This window comes from Poecilia formosa, unplaced genomic scaffold, assembly GCF_000485575.1.
Source record: "Poecilia formosa unplaced genomic scaffold, Poecilia_formosa-5.1.2 Scaffold197, whole genome shotgun sequence".
NCBI classification, from domain to species: Eukaryota; Metazoa; Chordata; class Actinopteri; order Cyprinodontiformes; family Poeciliidae; genus Poecilia; species Poecilia formosa.
In genome coordinates this window covers 847,270-863,693 of record NW_006800136.1, presented here as the reverse complement: position 1 = coordinate 863,693, position 16,424 = coordinate 847,270, and the positions used below count along the sequence as shown (strand labels likewise).

Sequence of the window (16,424 nt, the reverse complement as noted above, 5' to 3'; positions counted from 1 at the left end):
TATTAAGACCTTGCACTTCCTCCGACCTTGGTTTATGAAAATTCAAATGCCAGAAATATCTGAAGAAAGCTGAGAAGATTATTTTTCTGAGTACGATTTGATTTTACATATATGTTTACACACTTAGCATTATTTTGTAAAGAATAAAAGAATGTCCTGACATAGGAGGCTGATTCCAGTGAGCTGCTAGAGATTTTGAGAACTTATTTGTCTCTTTTCTTTCACTCTGGGATAAAATGAATCTCTGACTTACTAGTAGAAGTTAATGTCAAGTGAAGGAGTTCTACAACTCTATCAACTTTGACTTTTCTCTTTGTTTCATATTCATATCCTTCGGTCTTAATAAAATGCAGCTTTGGGGTTCAAGCAGGAGAAAAATAAAGCTATTTTATTCTGACAAGGCGCATTTTATGGCTGAAAAAGAACATGTGATGACCTTATGATTTCAGGAATAGCCCTTTATATGCCAAATGGTTTTCTGTCACTTTTAGCACACAGAACTTTGTCTTAATAAATCTTATACTGCACAACTGCTTTTAAATTTGTGAAATAAAAAACTCTACCCTGTAACTCATGTTAAGTCTGAATAATTTCAAAACAGGATTACATCAAAATAACTGATTAAATCTCATCTTAGTGGACAGATCATTCAGTCATCTGTCATGATTCATTTACTACAGCCTTTACATACTGCACTCTGGAAAACTTAGATATATTAACCTAGTGTTATGTTTTCACCTTAGAGTTCTTTCCTATTGAAGAAGTAAAATAAAATAAAAAACCCCGAACAAATCATCAAAAAGGAATTTAATACGTTTACCTCTCATTTTCACAAATTAACGTCAAAAAAATAATTTCATTAAAGAGAAATATCCAGATATACAGAGAATACAAGACTGGGGAAAAGAATTTAATTTATACCCCACCGAGATTTACTAGAGATTTGATATTTGGTCAACTTGTAAGACAAAAATCCAAAGCAATATTTTTCTTTCTGTCTCGTCTCCATTACGATTACTCTAAAACTCTTTTACAAGAATCACTGATGGTACTTAGTTTCATTTCAGCTGAACTCAGAAAAAAAAAATTGGTATCAAGAATTTACAAAGGCAAACAGAAAGTTTATTAATGGACAAAAATTAATTTGTTGACTAAGCTCAACCATTTCTGTATAAAAAGGAACCATTTAAAAGAGAAGCATGACAGAAAGAAATTGAAATCAATGAATCGAAGTCAGACCATGTATTGTGAAATAACAACAAGCCCAAATTGATTGCAGTGGCTACAGCTATATTTTAAAGATGTAGTGGCCATGTTGGATTTGGGAGTCTGATTTGAAGAAACCTTTCCCTACTGGATCTTGAGGGTAATTCCTGGGAATCTTGTAAAAATGCACTACTTCTGCATATTTGTCGTCATGGTTTTTGTTTAATTGTTTAATTGTTTAATGGTTTTCTTTAATTTTTTTATGTTTTGCAAAAAACACAACACACTAAAAAACAAGAACAACAACAACAACAAAAAAAACCCTGATTTAAAATGTCTCTCAATTTAGAGAAATCTTTAGTTTTCACTGAGATGATACTTTTTAAAAAAAGGTTTGAAAAACACAGTAACCTGTGTAACCAGCCTTTAATCTCAAAAAGATGTCAATCTACATCTGGTCACTAGAGGGCTGTGCAACATAAAAGTTAAAAATGACCCTTTCCCTGTTTTTCTCTTAATAAAACATTTTTAAACCTGAGGAAGTCTCTATTTTTGACAGTCACCTTCTTTGTTTCACTTGTTCAAAATGCAGATGCCTGCTCCTTTTACCATGTCAGTCAGTTTGGTTTTGTAGCTTTTGCACAGGAGGACATACAGAAACGGGTCGAGGAAGACGTTTGTGGAAGCAACCCAGATGGCTAATTCGTGCAATATGAGCAACCATTCTTGATTGCAGACATCAACTTGATGCAGATTAAGAGGGATGCGTAGTAAATGGAGGGGAGCAAAGCACACACAAAACACAAGGAGAACCAGGAAGACCCGTAGTTTGGTCTTCTTCTTTCCTTTGCCGTTGTTGCTCCCGGAGTTTCTGAAGGACTGCAGGACTCTCATTGTGATGCAGACATAGCAAGACACAGTCAGGACGCTGCAAATCCAGAAAAGGATCTCCATAAAGCTCACCACGTACCTGTGAAAAGTCAACCCAACTGGCCCCTTCAGGGACAAGCAGCTGTCTTCCGAGTCATTGCGAGGAGTTTCATCAGTCAGAATCATAGTTGGGACAGCCGTACCTCCGAACAGCACAACCCAAACGAAGTTGGATGCTATTTTGCTGAACACTATGTTTTGCCCCAGCGTGCTTCCCCAGGGCCGAACAATTTTGAAGAAGCGGTCCACGCTGATGAGACCCATCAAGGTTATGCTGGTGTACAAACTGGTGTAAAAAACGACTCCAGCATAACGGCACGTAAAGACCTTAATCTGAATTTTTGCCCCAGGAAGCAGGTTTGCGGCCATGGGAGGGATGGTCAATGTCATGAGCATGTCAGCCAGCACAAGGTTTTTGAGATAAACTACAAAAGTGGAAACTGAGCGGAGGTGGAAAGACACCCAGACCGCGAGCCCGTTGAGCAGTAACGCAAAGGGGAACATGACGAAGAAAAGACAGGCAACGACGACCTTCGTGGCCTCGAGGCTGGAGGGGCTGCAGTCCGAGATGTTTGACGCGTTACCGTACATCCTCAGGATCTGTCGGGAAACATCGGGGCAACAAACAATTCTCAGAAGCACATAGAAACAAACAAAGTACTGACACTTGATTTTCATCTCTGATTGACTTGCTAATGTTGTTAATGAGTCTTCCTGACAGATACCCCCTTGACCGAAAGCAACATCGCGAAATCAGAAGAGTTTGTCTGGACTTACGTCAGCTGTGGACAGGGTCAGGACAGGGCTCCGAAATGACCTGGAACACGTTTCTGATTGATCAGGAACGGGGAATGACTTCTGCTTTACATCTTATTCCTGCTTTCCCCCAGCATGTCTGATTTGCAATTGCCATTAGGTAAGAAAACATTTGTTGCAGTGTCCAACCAGAGCATTTGAATGCATCCTGAAACTTGAACCTGACAACAAGAAATGGATATTATGTAATTGCTGTTCTACTTTTCCCGCTTTTTAAATCAAAACCTTTAGTTGTTGTACAGGCACAATCAACTTAAGATGCTCAATTGCATTCGTTTTTGTCTTGTCTCTAGGGACGTCCCAAGATGCTTTGTTCCCATTTGAAATTGTTGACATTTAGACAATGCTGAATTTCATTCAAAGTTGTTTAATTCCCCCGCCTGCTCCATCCTTCCCATTCTGATACTCTCAGTCAGAGCTTCAGTCAGCCATCTTTGTCACACTCAGACAGCTGAATGTACTGAATTTCTGCTATGTGGTTGGTCGAGTCACGATTTGGCTGAACAAAAACAAACATATCTGGAGTCAGTTTCTTCGGTGTTTAATGAAGTATGTTGCAAAATCTACAGAAAACTCACAACTCAACAAAAACATGTATACAGTCATTAGAACTTAATCTGAAGGGGAAAAAAACAGAAACTACATATAAAGGACAAACACAAAAATGAAATATGTAAGACACAAAATGTCATCATACTTTTTGTTTTTTAGATAGTCATTTGGCATAACAACATAGAAAAGAAACTTGTTGATTGTTATACATAGGAAGAGGGAACAGAAACAGACATGCAACTGTTGCAACTTTTGTCGTAAAAAAAAAAATCATGAAAATAAAAAGTCTAAATTCTCATCACTTTCAGTTGCTTTTGGTTACATATTGTATCACATTTGATGCTATTTCTCATTTTACCATATGTACTATTCTCAAAACAGGACATTTTTGAAGTGCCCTGCAGTCTGTCACAGAAAGTTTATATATCCAGTGCCCGGTCACAAAACTCTACCTTATATCCAGCAGATTTATGTGGCTGTGGACGAGTCTCTGACAGACTCTGACCCTCTTTCTGTTAGCCAGCTGCAGGTACCGGCAGGCAGCCGCAGGGTCTTGAACAAAGTGGTCCTGAAGGATCGACAGAGGAAGAAGTAGATCAGAGGGTCCAGCACGGCATTTAGGGAAGAGAGGAAAAGTGTGCTTTCCTTTAGCTGGAAGAAGAAAAGCCGGAGCTTGCAATCAAAGAGAACCCCTCTAGTCTGGCTCATGGTGTAGGGGATTCGTACAAAGTGAAACGGCACAAAGCACACAAAGAACACCGCTAGCACGAGGAATACATTTGCATTCATTTTTCTCTTGGCTTGGGGAGACTTCCGAGTTGTTTCTGTCCTCGCTGCTAAAGATATCGTCCCTTCAGGGCAGTGGGACTTGGTGCGAGAGTAGGATTTGTACAACTCTTTGGAAATTAGAGTGTAACATATTATCACGGCAACCAAGTTTCCCCAGAAAATCACTTGGCAGACGTGATTTACCACCTCATGCCAAAACAGACCAGCCTCTGTCTTCAGGTCACTGCACTTAAAGTATGGAGAAGTTGGGGCTTTTCGTGTAAGGATCACATTTGGCAGGCAGAGGACCAGCAAAAAGCTCCAGACGGCCCCCGAGAGGAATTTCCTGCGGGCCAGACGGGCAGAGTTGGTGCCTCTGAACGGCATCAGGGTCTTCCTGCAGCGATCGATGCTGATGAGCCCGAAGAACAGGATGCTGATGTACATTGTGAGGTAAAACAACACGGAGGAGACTCGACACACGAAAATCCTGATGTGTGACGGCGCCATGTTGGAGTCGGACAGCACCTGCAAAAATAAAGTGTTCATTCCTTTAGGGTTGCCTCTTTTTTCTTTCTTTTTTTTTTCTTTTTTTTTTTTTTTACATTCACACAGTTTGAGTTTGTTTGAGATTTACAAAGTTCTAATTATTAAATCGAGGAAAAGGCTTTTAATTCCCACCAGATATTTAGTCCAGATTTATTACTTATAGATTTTCAGAAGCTCCTATTTGTTAAGCAATTTTTCATCCTCTGGGATAATTTTGACAACAGAAATTTAATAGGAGATAGATCTTGAAAACCTAACAACATAAACCAAATAAAGTCCACCACATGTACTGCCACCAATGAAGAAGGGAATATGTTCATTGCATATTTAAAACCTTTTTTCTTTTATTTTAAACTAGCTGTAGCCCCCTCTTTGTGAGTGAAAATCATGAATGTACCTTGCTTCACAACTGACATTTCTGCTTGTGCATCTTTTTACTGAAAGCTTTCCTTCCACTCAACTTTCCAATTATATATCTGCACTGAGCAGTCTATGAACAACCAGTTTCATTTGTGTTGACTGTGATTTATACTCTTGTGAAGTGTGTCTATCATACTATAGGATGTTATAGTAGTATAACTACCCCTGTGAAGTTTTACATCACAGGGGTGTTATTTGGCCATTTCAAATATCACGTCCTTTTGTCTTTCCCATTTTAAATAAGGCTATAATGAAAGAAACCTACAGCATATCTATTGTCATAGATATACCCAAGAACACATTAAGTTATTGGTGGTTAATTTTTTAAGCTTTCTGATCAATATAAAGGCACATTTTAAACTTAGTGTGGAACCAATAATTTAGCGACTAAGTCAATTTTCTCCCCTTTGCAACCAAAGATAAACCTCGGAGGTGTATTTTTTATTTTTCATCTTTACCAGCAGCACCAGTACATACGGAGGGCATAGAAGCCACTGATTATTATTATTATTTTTTAACACAAGCTACATATAAATGCAACAAACCTTGAAGGGGAACGTCAGCGTCATGACAACATCTGCGACAACGATGTTCTTCAGGTAAATAATGAAGTGCGAGCGAGACGGGATGCGAAAAAACACCCAGACTGCGACAGAATTGAGAGAGAGTCCCACCAGGAAAAGACAGGAGTACAAAACGGGCAGAACAAGCGTCTTAAAAGCGTTGTCGCGGGAGCAGGTGCTGTTGGGGAACAGCTGAAGGGTTGCATTTCCATCCATGTGTGTGGCTAAAAGCAAGAACAAGTAAATGTGGGGTCACTTAAAATATGAATCAATCAATAGAAAATACACAACAAAAGACAGTGTTTCTTATTTAAAATAATATACAAATAAATACATCATGTGACTTTAATACAATTCAGTCTAAAAGTGTAAGACAAATCTTGAAAAACTACTAAACACGGCTTACTGTGGCGTTTTGTTCATCAATTTGAAGGCCCTATCTCACAGCAGAATCACTTCCTCACTAATTTGTTGTTGCAAATTTAATATAAATTTCTTAACCGACCTGGTCGTTTTGATTTCTTGGTATCTCTTCTCAGTATTCTTTCCAGATGTCATGCTCCGTACGCTTTATGGCGTTTTGTGACTGTCTCTGTGTTTTAAGCAGTTTTGTTTTTGAGTCATCATAGGATGACATTCTCATTTCTCCATTCTCTTTCCTGAGACAACAAGTCGTAAAAAAAACAAAAAAACAATACAATTTCTGGGTGTGCATAGCAGCTAATCAGAAGGCTTTTGTAAATTTTTAATATGGGTTTTGGCTTTCTTTAAACTGAATTTGAAAAATGTGAAAACTGTAGCATCTATAAAACAACAAACACACAAAAAACCAAGAAACACAGTTACTTTCCTGCAATCTCTATTTTTAAAGCATTTGACCTCTGTTATACAGATATGTGCTTCCTCTTTGCAATTTTGTTCCTTTTTGCAACAGTTGTGCAAAAAGGAACCAGCCTGCAGGAGCTCACTGAGCCTCCAAGTTGTGCAATGCGGATGTCTGGATAAGTCTGTGAGGATTTGGATTTTGTGTCTTTTCAGTTAATTGAGTCTCTGTGTTGTCCTTTCTACCCCTTGGTTTTCCCCAGCTGTCCCTCGTTTTCCTTGATTACCTTCCCTGTGTATTTAAACCCACTCGTGTCTCTAGCTCCTTGTCGGATCCCAGTCGTGTCGTGTCTCATGTCATTATCTCTAGCTGGGTTACCAGTTGCTACCAGTGTCTGAGCTCCTTGTCTCTGCCCACCTGTGCTGCCTGGATTTTTTTTTTTGTTTTTTTTTGTACAATTCGTCATTACACCATCATTTACTCTTCATACCTGGGTCTCACCACCTACAACTACCATTTCTTGGCAGCAGGATCTGACCAAAAGCAACTATGGTGAGGTTAGGGATAAAGAAAATCTATTTTGGAGCCTCCACAGTTTGACCATTCAGACAATTTTACGCTAGCATAAGGTTACATTTACACGAGTCTGCTGTCTAGAAACTGCCACTGCTTTTGTTTGCTCCCAAAAAACCTTGAATCTGCTGTAGTTATGCCAGGTCACTATATGGCGCTGTAATTTTTAGCATGTTAGTTTTTTTTTTAAGTTTTTTTATCATAGTTTCCAGCTCATTTAGAAACCAGCAACCCACCTCTGTCTCCCATGAACTTGATATTGTGTTAAACTGAACAACTTAAGTAGCACACAGAGCATAATATCATCTGCCTTTTTTTTTTTGGTTGTTGTTGCTGTGCTTGTGCCTGCGTAGAACAAACACTGCAGCCAGCTTCGGAGGAGACAACCGAGTCTTCACCTCATCAATTATCTCCCAGAAGGAAGGTGAAGCAACGAGGAGTGGAGGAAATATGAGAACAGGAAGTGGGGTTGAGGATGAGGAGATGAGGTGGGATGAGGAGATGTCCAGGTGAGGTTAAGAGAGGTTGCGGGTCCAAAGTACGTGACTGAAAATGTCCCAGTTTCTCTCTGTAAAGGGTCTACCGAAGACAAGCAGTCGACTTGAGGGGTCATGTGGTTGAGGGACGTTCATTTTGGCGCACGCTCTTCAAGGACCACCGATCGAACTGAGCCAAGATTCTCTGAAACCCTCCTGTAGCTGCATTGTGTTTCGTCATATCAGTCAAACAATCAGTCGAGTTTATTTGTATCGCACGTTTCTGCAAGCAGACAGTTTAAAGTGCTTTACGTCATAAAAACACAACAAAATTTTTTTTTATGGTCTTCAACAATACCGTAAACACAAAGATCATGGCAGAGAGGAACCAGTTCAAAGAAAGAGGAAATGACCATTAATGAGCTGGAATATCTCTATTTTATTTTTCCCTGTTGTCAGAAGCCAAAACAAGCAAACAAAAAAGAACAGAAAGTGCTCACTGTGTGCATCCTCCTGGCCTCAGGAGCCGGGAGGATGCCTCTGAGGTTTCAGAAGAATTTCCACCCAATTGGTTCACCTAAAGAAATTTTAACTTGATAAAAATCTCATTAATAACCAATTATTAATTATAATTATTGATAATTACAAAAGACACACATTGATGCGAATTTTGATTTCTTACACCATAAACAACGATGTCAAACAAACTCTTTGGTTTAAATATTTGGACGTTTTACCTTCTCTGTCTTAAATTTGATCTGTGTGACTCTTTCCAGCAGTTTGGCAACAAACGGCAATCTTTTTTTTTTTTAACATATTGAAACTTCCACAAACTGAGTCATGCCTATTAATGTCCACCTAATGTAACCTTACATTTAATAATAATCAAGAAATAATCTAAATAAAACCAAACTACATTCTACTTCAAACACATAGATGTGTTTTGACATTTTGGTTGAATTACAGACAAGAGCGACTCTATCACAGATTAAGAACCGGTGCCGGATCATGTTGCCTCTCACTTCTTCTTTTTCTTACTTGATTCGTGTCTCTTTCTGCCCTCCATCCTCTGATGAGCCAGCAGACATAAAAGCAACTTCCTGCTTTTATGTCAAGAATGGCACATCTAGAATACATGCATTTCTTAGTGAAAGCTTATTTAAGTCTTCCAGTGTGCTTGAACAATGTTTGGTGTCGTAGATATGAATGTCAGCTAAACGGTATGAAACTCAGTGTGTTGTATCTGGAATCGATTTCCTGTCCGTTCACATTTGCTGTACATCCAGTCGTGTTTTCCACAGCTGTGATCTATGCACATCTGCTTCAGATCAGAAGTAAATTAAGTGCACATCATACAGCAGAGGACCAGCTTCATGTCAATATTCCTTGTAAAATTTCAAATTGTTCAGTTCAGTGTCTATTTACAGGACTGGGCACTTCTTCCACAGCCAGACAGTCTTGGTGCTCCTGCAACAACTCAGTAGGGTTGAGAACTGGAGATGGTTTTGGCCACTCCATTATAGACAGAATACTGGCTCCCTGCTTCTTCTCTAAACAGGTCTTGAGTGGTTTGAAGCTATGCTTTGGGTCATTCTCTGGTTGTTGGACAGAATTGGCTCCGGTCAAGCACTGTCCACTCTGTGTGGTTGTGGCATTGTGAAGTGGATTTTCACTTTAACCCTGTATAAATCTCCCACTTCACCAGCACCAAAGCATCTCCAGACCATCATGTTTCCTCCTCAATGCGGCATCAAGCACTCCTCTTGAATATTTTTCATTTCTTCTGTATCTCAAAAGATGCCTTCTTAATGATCCAAACACCTGAAACCTGTCCACAACATCTTTCTCCAATCTTCTTCCGTCCAGTGTTTGTGCTTTTTTTTTTTGGCCCGTCTTTATTCTCTCCTTTTGTTGACGAGTCCCCCTTGTCTTTTTTTTACTCTTTCATATAGCAGTTTTTTTTTTTTATCAACTCCCTTTGCATGCAATTTAATCTACTATATTTGACCCTTTTATCCCAACTGACTCTTATCTCTCTGTTATCTTCTTTATTTTTTACATACGTTCAAAAAGTATAAGATAAACTCAGAGTTGGGGAAAAAAAACAAGATTGTAATCTTGTTTCTGTCGTTCCAATTTGCATTAATCATTTTTTAGACCAAAGCATAAGCAAATGATATGCGAATGCTAAGCTTCAGACAGATGGGATATTTCATTTACCATAATGTTTTCAAACACCTAAGACAGTAACAAAGCAAATAAGTCAAACTGATCTGCCTTAATTTTCCACTTTAAAGATGTTAAGTGTCCCACTGGCACACATGCTCTCTTTCACAATGTCTGTTCATTGATTGTTCCAGCTCCCACGTCACCCCTCGACCTTCAGGTGCCACAGGACCAGTTGCCGCTCGCAGAGTCCAAATAACTACACGGCGGGCAGAATTAAATCTGCTCTCCATTGAGACTCACCTTTAGCAGTCCTTTCAGAATCCATTTGTGATTCAAGTTCAGGCAGAAGCAACAAAGCGAGACGCCTTTTGCTTGAGAGAAAACATAAAACCAAGCAAGAATTACAGCATAGGACCGACGAGGCTCGCTGACGGAGACCCAGTGTGATGCTAAACCGTGACCCCTGACCCCTTCCTGACAGACAGAGACCGTTGATCTTTTTGTCGGGTTAACTGGCGAAAAACGCAGCAGTGAAACTTTTTGGCACCTAAAGAAGGAAAAACAATCATGGTGGCCCACGGTTGTGATTTGTTTGCGACTCCCTGCGTGTCTAAGTTTATGTGTATACATTTCCTCTGGCAGCTGTTCACATTTGTTTCTCCATGCACAATTAAAATGTGGAGGCCAAGCTTTGTTTTGACAGTGTAAGGTTTCTTTAGCTACTGCTGCTGCTGCTGGTATTCCGTCCGGTGTAGGCATCCGGACGTCTGCTTTCCATATGGATCCACGCGGACAAATCCGCGGCGAGTCATAGGCCAAAGGTTTTGTACAAAAGGAGGGAGGTTTTTTTTTTTTTATTTAACTTTTTTTTCCAACGAGAATCCCAAAAGAAATTGAAAAACTCTATTGCGAGAAAACCCCGGCCAAGACTAGCAGCTGAACACAGAGATTACAGAACATTCATTGTAAAAACGGGAGAAGTTAACGCCGTCATAAATAAATTACGTTTTTTTTTTTTCACTTCAAACCTCTACAGATGGATTATTCTTAAAAAAAAAATCTGTAAGAACAGCCTAAAGAAAATGGAAAAGCTTTCTTTCCAAGTTCAGTTCGACCTTTAGGCACCGAAAGTAAAAAAATAATTCAAAATCTTGCTCTAGTGCACCATCTAGTGTTAATTATCAAGAAGAATTTCAGGGTACGGTCAGTAGCAGCTGCTAGTGTTATTCTTGTGGGCTCCATGTTAGTTCTCCATTCGTAATGTCTGACTTAAGAACATTCCTTCCTCTCTTATTGGTCTCGCATGTCCACTGAGGGTGTGTTGACTCTCTGGATCAAAATGGGATAAGCACACACAGACGCACGCACACAGGCGCATCAGGGGATCCAACTGGCTCCTGGACTTTGGCGTCTTTTGGCAAACAACCTTATTGATTCCAAACTTCCTCCAGGTTGCTGCTCACAAAAAGATGTTTTCCTGGCAACGGCTTTTTTTTTTTTGCAGAACTCGAGTCCGACGTCTGCAATACGCATCAGAGAATGACCTGCGTACCACAACCGTACTTCACAAATGCAGTCATTCCCTATTTCTCCGGTATTCAGCATCCAAAGTAGATCAACTGATGAAAGTGCATTTGTTTTTTTTAGCGTCTACTGTGATTTATTTAGTGTTCTGAATACAATTTTATGTATTGCCTCGGTCTCTCAAGTTTTTCTGAGCTTTATCAATCAGTCAGTCAAGTTTATTTGTATCACATTTCAGCATCAAGTCAGCTTAAAGTGCTTTATATAATAAAAACACAAAAATACAAAGTTACAGGACACAATCTACAGACATTTGTGAGGTAAAATGGGAAGCTAAGCAGGAACTGTATTATACTAATGCTGTCATGCAAAATAATTATTTGTGAATGAAACCAAGACGAACTGACTATGCTGTGTGAATGCATTTCTTTAACTGGGACACCGAAGCTTCTTAAAGTATGAATGGAGCTAAATACAAGGCAGTCCTTTGAAAAAACAACATGTTAGATGTAAAAAAAAATTCAGATTGGGACAAAGTTTGACATTCTATTAGGATGTGCACAAACATCAATTCAGAACAACAGTGAAGAAGTTCATATTGTCACGATTGGTGAAGGCGGCGATTAACGAAGAGCCAAAATGCGAAATGGCACAAGTGAGCAAAATTCATAGACACAGGCCAAAAAAGCACGAAAAGAGCTGATGTACAAAAATACATGCAAATGCACACCAGAGATTTATATTTGTACAAAAATCCTGTATCCCTTTCATTGCCCTCCAGTCATGCACTACGTTGTTTTTAATCACACAGAATTCCTATAAAAGACGAGAACTTTAGGGTTTAGGGTTGAGAAAATAATATGGAGAGCTGTGCCAAGAAAACTGGAAAACAGCAGGACAACAGCACTCTTTGAGGCCCGGCCTGTTTGAGATACTGGGCATATTTGACACGGTGTCGATGTGTGCTCGGCTCAGACCTGTGTGCAAACAGCGAGCAGCTGAAAGGCCAAGGGACTGTTCACAAGGCGTTACATCAACAACTAGTGTCAGAAAAACCGGAGAAGTCATCCGGAGCAACGGATTAAAGCAACAAATAAAGTTTGCAGATCCTTAAAGGATTCTGAAGCCAGAAAGATTTTAAAAAGAAGTTTAAGATGCCTAAACATTTGCTTTTTTTTTTTTCACGGGTGAGTGTCTGACTGACAAGAAGGCAGCAGATTACCTTTTGTAGTTGTTGTTTTTAAACAAAGCATTAGGAAACGCATCATTTACCGTTCAGTAGTAATGGCCAATCTGTAGAGGTCGGGTTTTTCCTGTGATCTCATCTTACTAACATCTAAGAGAGGCAGACAAGCCACAGCAGGTGATTCAAATGATGTCATGTAATACGGCTGAAATAAAACCAAGCCTGTTAAACTCCTTAAACGCTCAGTAAAATAACTTTGTTTACTAAGTTTCTTGGAAACTGGTAGCGTTTCCTCTTGAGTTTTTGATTTCCATATGTAAATCTTACAAAATGAATAGTTTGCCACAGCCTCTCGTTTGCAGTTACAGAAGAGAGTTTGTTTTTGTTTAGTTTTTTTGACTGAACCCTCGATGCCATCTGTTGGTTACGTGCAAGGATAACATGCAACATGCATGGATGTAAGTAAAAATGTTGAGACGACTGCGGGTTCTACTGTCATCTGAATATTTAAGAAGCCCTGTTTACTAGAACTGGAGAATGCATTTGCACAGAACCCTCCAAAAACAAAGTCCTGGGGTGCTGTCCCATCTTATTTATAGGTGTTCACTGTTTCCTCAGCTGGGTCTGTCAACTCTTACAGCTTGCATCTAAATTACAGGCTGGATTTACAGCAAAGTGCAAAATGAGATGTTGTTTCCAGAAACATGGAAGGAGCTCTGCCTGGAAGCAAAGTCTCGCCACAGGAGCGGCATTTGCCAACATAATCCGTTTTAACAACAGTTTGTGTTGTTCAATACACAGAAACAAAGTTTCTGTGTATTGACATTACCTGCATATAAATGGCAGTGTGTGTTGAAAGTCGAGCAACTGGAGATACTGCAATAAAAAGCTGCCTTGCATTAATAACTTATTTTTTCTCTTGTTGTTTGGTGTTGATTACGAGAGTTTTAATTTTTGCCTCATGCAATAAGTATTTTAGAACCGATAAAGCTGAGAGTTGTTGCAGTCTAATACGACGGCTTCGGCTCATTGAGAAGGTGTCCATAGATGGGAAGCACAACAATTAGGAGGTACTTTGATGTTTTCAGTAAAGTGCCTAAGTGAGTGAAGTGACCCTTAATGAGATATACAAACACCAAGCTCTACCAGTCCACCTGGAAAATGTTTGGGAACCAAAGACCTCATCTGCACCCAATCAAACCGAAGGACCCCCTGCTGAAGTACTTCCACTGTCCCCAGGGTTGGGAACGGGCTGCGTAGAAAGTATTTTTGTTCTAAAATGCAAATGCCATTTACTGCAACACATAAACTCACAGTGTGCTTTAGGATTTTCTTACATCTAATACTTGCCACTTTTACTTTCTGGAAAAAAGAACAAAAAAAACATTGAGTTTACAGCTAAAGTTAGATGAGTTACGACCGTGATGTTTTACCATAGTTCCGATGTGAAATGGTTTCTGACACTTCACGCTCAACGGTCCAGATCTGGTTTCTAGATTAAGTCAAGGAATACAATGGAAGGCCTTCTAACAAGCTTGCTTCCAACGTACGAGTAAAAAACAAAGGCTCTTTATGTTTACATTTGTGTGCTTGGTCACAATTAATTTATTTTCCAGAAGCACTATTATTTTCCTTATTTCCTTGTTTTTGTTGTTGTTGTTTTAGAATTCCATTTTAAAAAGTACAAAAATACATACTACAAAGTATGCAACTTTATGTTTGTGTAAAATGTTATTAATTTCTCACACTCTTATTATTTTACCTGTGTATGTAAAAGTGAGAGTGCCCAGGTTTCATATGAGCGTTTGCGAAATAAAAGAAGCTCTTCAGATATGAGCTTAAAATTCACGTCATTTTCACAGTGTCACACTGGACTCATCCAGTTTAACACACATGGCATTATGAGTGTTCAGTAATATTCATTTATTATTGCTGCAGTGTTTTGAAAGGGAAGTAGGAAACCAGATGGTCCTCTGCTTCAGTTCGCAGTTTGATAATATAAACTTTTCTCCACCGCATTCTTGCTTTGAGCAGCTGTTTGACATGAAACCAATGTGAGTGCACAACTTCTGTTTCAGGCTCTCGAGGATTATTAGCTCTGTCCATGAGTTAATTTGTGTATTTCAGCTTACCGAGTCCCATCAGTAGGATTCGCACCACAGCTTGGAATCCATTGGGGTTAACTTTTCCACTTATTAAACTACACATCTTATCTCTAAAACAGAGTCTGGGTCTCAGGGTCTTATGCACTTTTATATGTAGAGTTTTACATTCATGAAAGCTGCTACCTCCAACAATCGACGAGCGCCGTGTGCATATCCCACGAGCCTTTGCCTACAAGTAAGATGTTATCCCCTGTGGTTCCAGCAGAAAGATCAAGAAACCTGAACGGCTGTAGACTGACAGCCCCGACCTTGAAGAGAGGTGCAAGAGATCACTGTTCCTCGTAGCTGGAAGTCGGAGGTGCGGATTCTGCACCGTCAGTGAGAAATTCCAGTAGCATTGCTGTTACAGACACAAAAGCATTTCCTTCGTAGAGTTAATATATGTGTGATATTTGTGAATTCAACAAGCTGAGAGTGACGGAAAGAATCTTTAATATCATAAACATATGTAACTATCTTCTTGATTTCTGCAAAAAAAAAAAAAGAGAAAGCATTCATTGTGTCCTGGCAGGGGACGTCAGCTTGAGGCTTTAAAGAAAAAGGGCATCCTGTAACTCTAACAGAAGAGTAGTGTCTGAAAACCACTGCTGGCGAGCCCCCACCCTCTAAAGATACTAGTTTCCAGCTTCGCACAGCCAGCGTTTTATTTCATGTATGGAATTCGTCCCACAAACCAAAAGTATGTCTCACTCTGTTGTGGTTTTCCTTGTCTATCCAGTCAAAACCTTTTCACTTCCTTTCCTCTGTCTGTCTGCAGGTACTTTTCTCCTCTAAAATGTAAATTGTAACCCTATTATAAATAATCCCTGTTGATTAGAACAGCAGTCGGGTATATCAGTTATTAATCAAATGATTTGGCAAAAGGTTAAAGGAGAAACGTGATTTCAAAACTTGTAGAGAAGGGGTGTAACAGTAATGTAAATAACATTTGCCAACAATTGAAATAGTTGAAAATGTGAAAGAAAGATGTGCTGGTCAAGTTAGACTGAAACTAGTGTGACCGAGATGCAAAATGCTACTGCATGTGAAGCTAGAAAGTAAATGTCTTTAAAACAACACGTCCACATTGAATAGTACATAAACCTTTGTCCTCTAGATTTCTCTTTCGAGTTGGCGAAATGCTTTAAGAATGCAGAAATGAACATATTAATTTAGACAGGGAGCTAAAAAGCATTAAGATCCAGAAACAAAAATTACTTGGTGACATTGATCTAAGTTGAGCATAAATGTATTTTACACTTTTTAGACATTTTATTTGCTTCAATAAATGTTTTAAAATCATTTACAAGTTTCCTTCTTCTCACAAAAAGTGAAAGTTTAAGGGGCGTAAAAATGTAAAAATGTAAACTGTAAAGTATTGCTAAACAGCCTTCAGTCTCTGCTTCAGTTATGAAAAATGTACCTTGCATGTGCTGCATGCATCAAGGAGAGTTTGCACTCCAGCTTATGTCAAGTAAGTAAGCCAAGAGGTAATAAAATGAAGAACAAGCTTACTTTGCGTTTTTGGTATAGCTTTCCAATAATATCAGAGGCTCTTTGAAGTACATTACACATTCTTGCCTAAAGTTCTCATAAATATTCACAATAGAGAACATCCCGTCTTAGGAACTGAAACAGCAGAACTGAAAAAATAATCTAACGCCATCCATGAAGGTCCAATTTTGTGAATAATAATCTCTCTTCAGCAAAGTGAATAACATAGAC

At 39.2% G+C, this 16,424-nt stretch overlaps 2 protein-coding genes across 3 annotated transcripts; both read right to left on the bottom strand.

The window, feature by feature from the left end:
• Nucleotides 1–1,494: 1,494 nt before the first annotated feature.
• Nucleotides 1,495–3,379, bottom strand: LOC103148075 (P2Y purinoceptor 13-like). Its single transcript, XM_007566694.2, has 2 exons — nt 2,914–3,379; nt 1,495–2,736 (listed from the first exon to the last, which is right to left on the bottom strand). The coding sequence occupies exon 2, from the start codon at nt 2,725–2,727 to the stop codon at nt 1,780–1,782; it is 948 nt and encodes a 315-aa protein (XP_007566756.1). The 5' UTR covers nt 2,728–2,736; nt 2,914–3,379; the 3' UTR covers nt 1,495–1,779.
• Nucleotides 3,380–3,477: 98 nt separating this feature from the next.
• p2ry12 (purinergic receptor P2Y12) lies at nt 3,478–6,770 on the bottom strand. Of its 2 annotated transcripts, none has more exons than XM_007566693.2 (3): nt 6,211–6,301; nt 5,787–6,028; nt 3,478–4,800 (listed from the first exon to the last, which is right to left on the bottom strand). In XM_007566693.2, the coding sequence occupies exons 2-3, from the start codon at nt 6,018–6,020 to the stop codon at nt 3,973–3,975; spliced, it is 1,062 nt and encodes a 353-aa protein (XP_007566755.1). In that variant the 5' UTR covers nt 6,021–6,028; nt 6,211–6,301; the 3' UTR covers nt 3,478–3,972. The 2 variants fall into 2 exon arrangements, with proteins under 2 accessions (XP_007566755.1, XP_007566754.1); XM_007566692.2 differs by lacking the exon at nt 6,211–6,301 and adding an exon at nt 6,310–6,770 and having other exon boundaries at nt 3,479–4,800.
• Between the last annotated feature and the right edge of the window lie 9,654 nt (nt 6,771–16,424).

What these genes read in the sequence shown, in the direction of transcription:
- LOC103148075 (XM_007566694.2), bottom strand. Translation starts at nt 2,727, where the DNA reads ATGTACGGTAACGCGTCAAACATCTCGGACTGCAGCCCCTCCAGCCTC.
- p2ry12 (XM_007566692.2), bottom strand. Translation starts at nt 6,020, where the DNA reads ATGGATGGAAATGCAACCCTTCAGCTGTTCCCCAACAGCACCTGCTCC. An exon ending in CGCTGACGTTCCCCTTCAAG is followed by an intron (nt 4,801 to 5,786) that starts GTTTGTTGCATT and finishes TTATTTTTGCAG; the next exon opens with GTGCTGTCCGACTCCAACAT.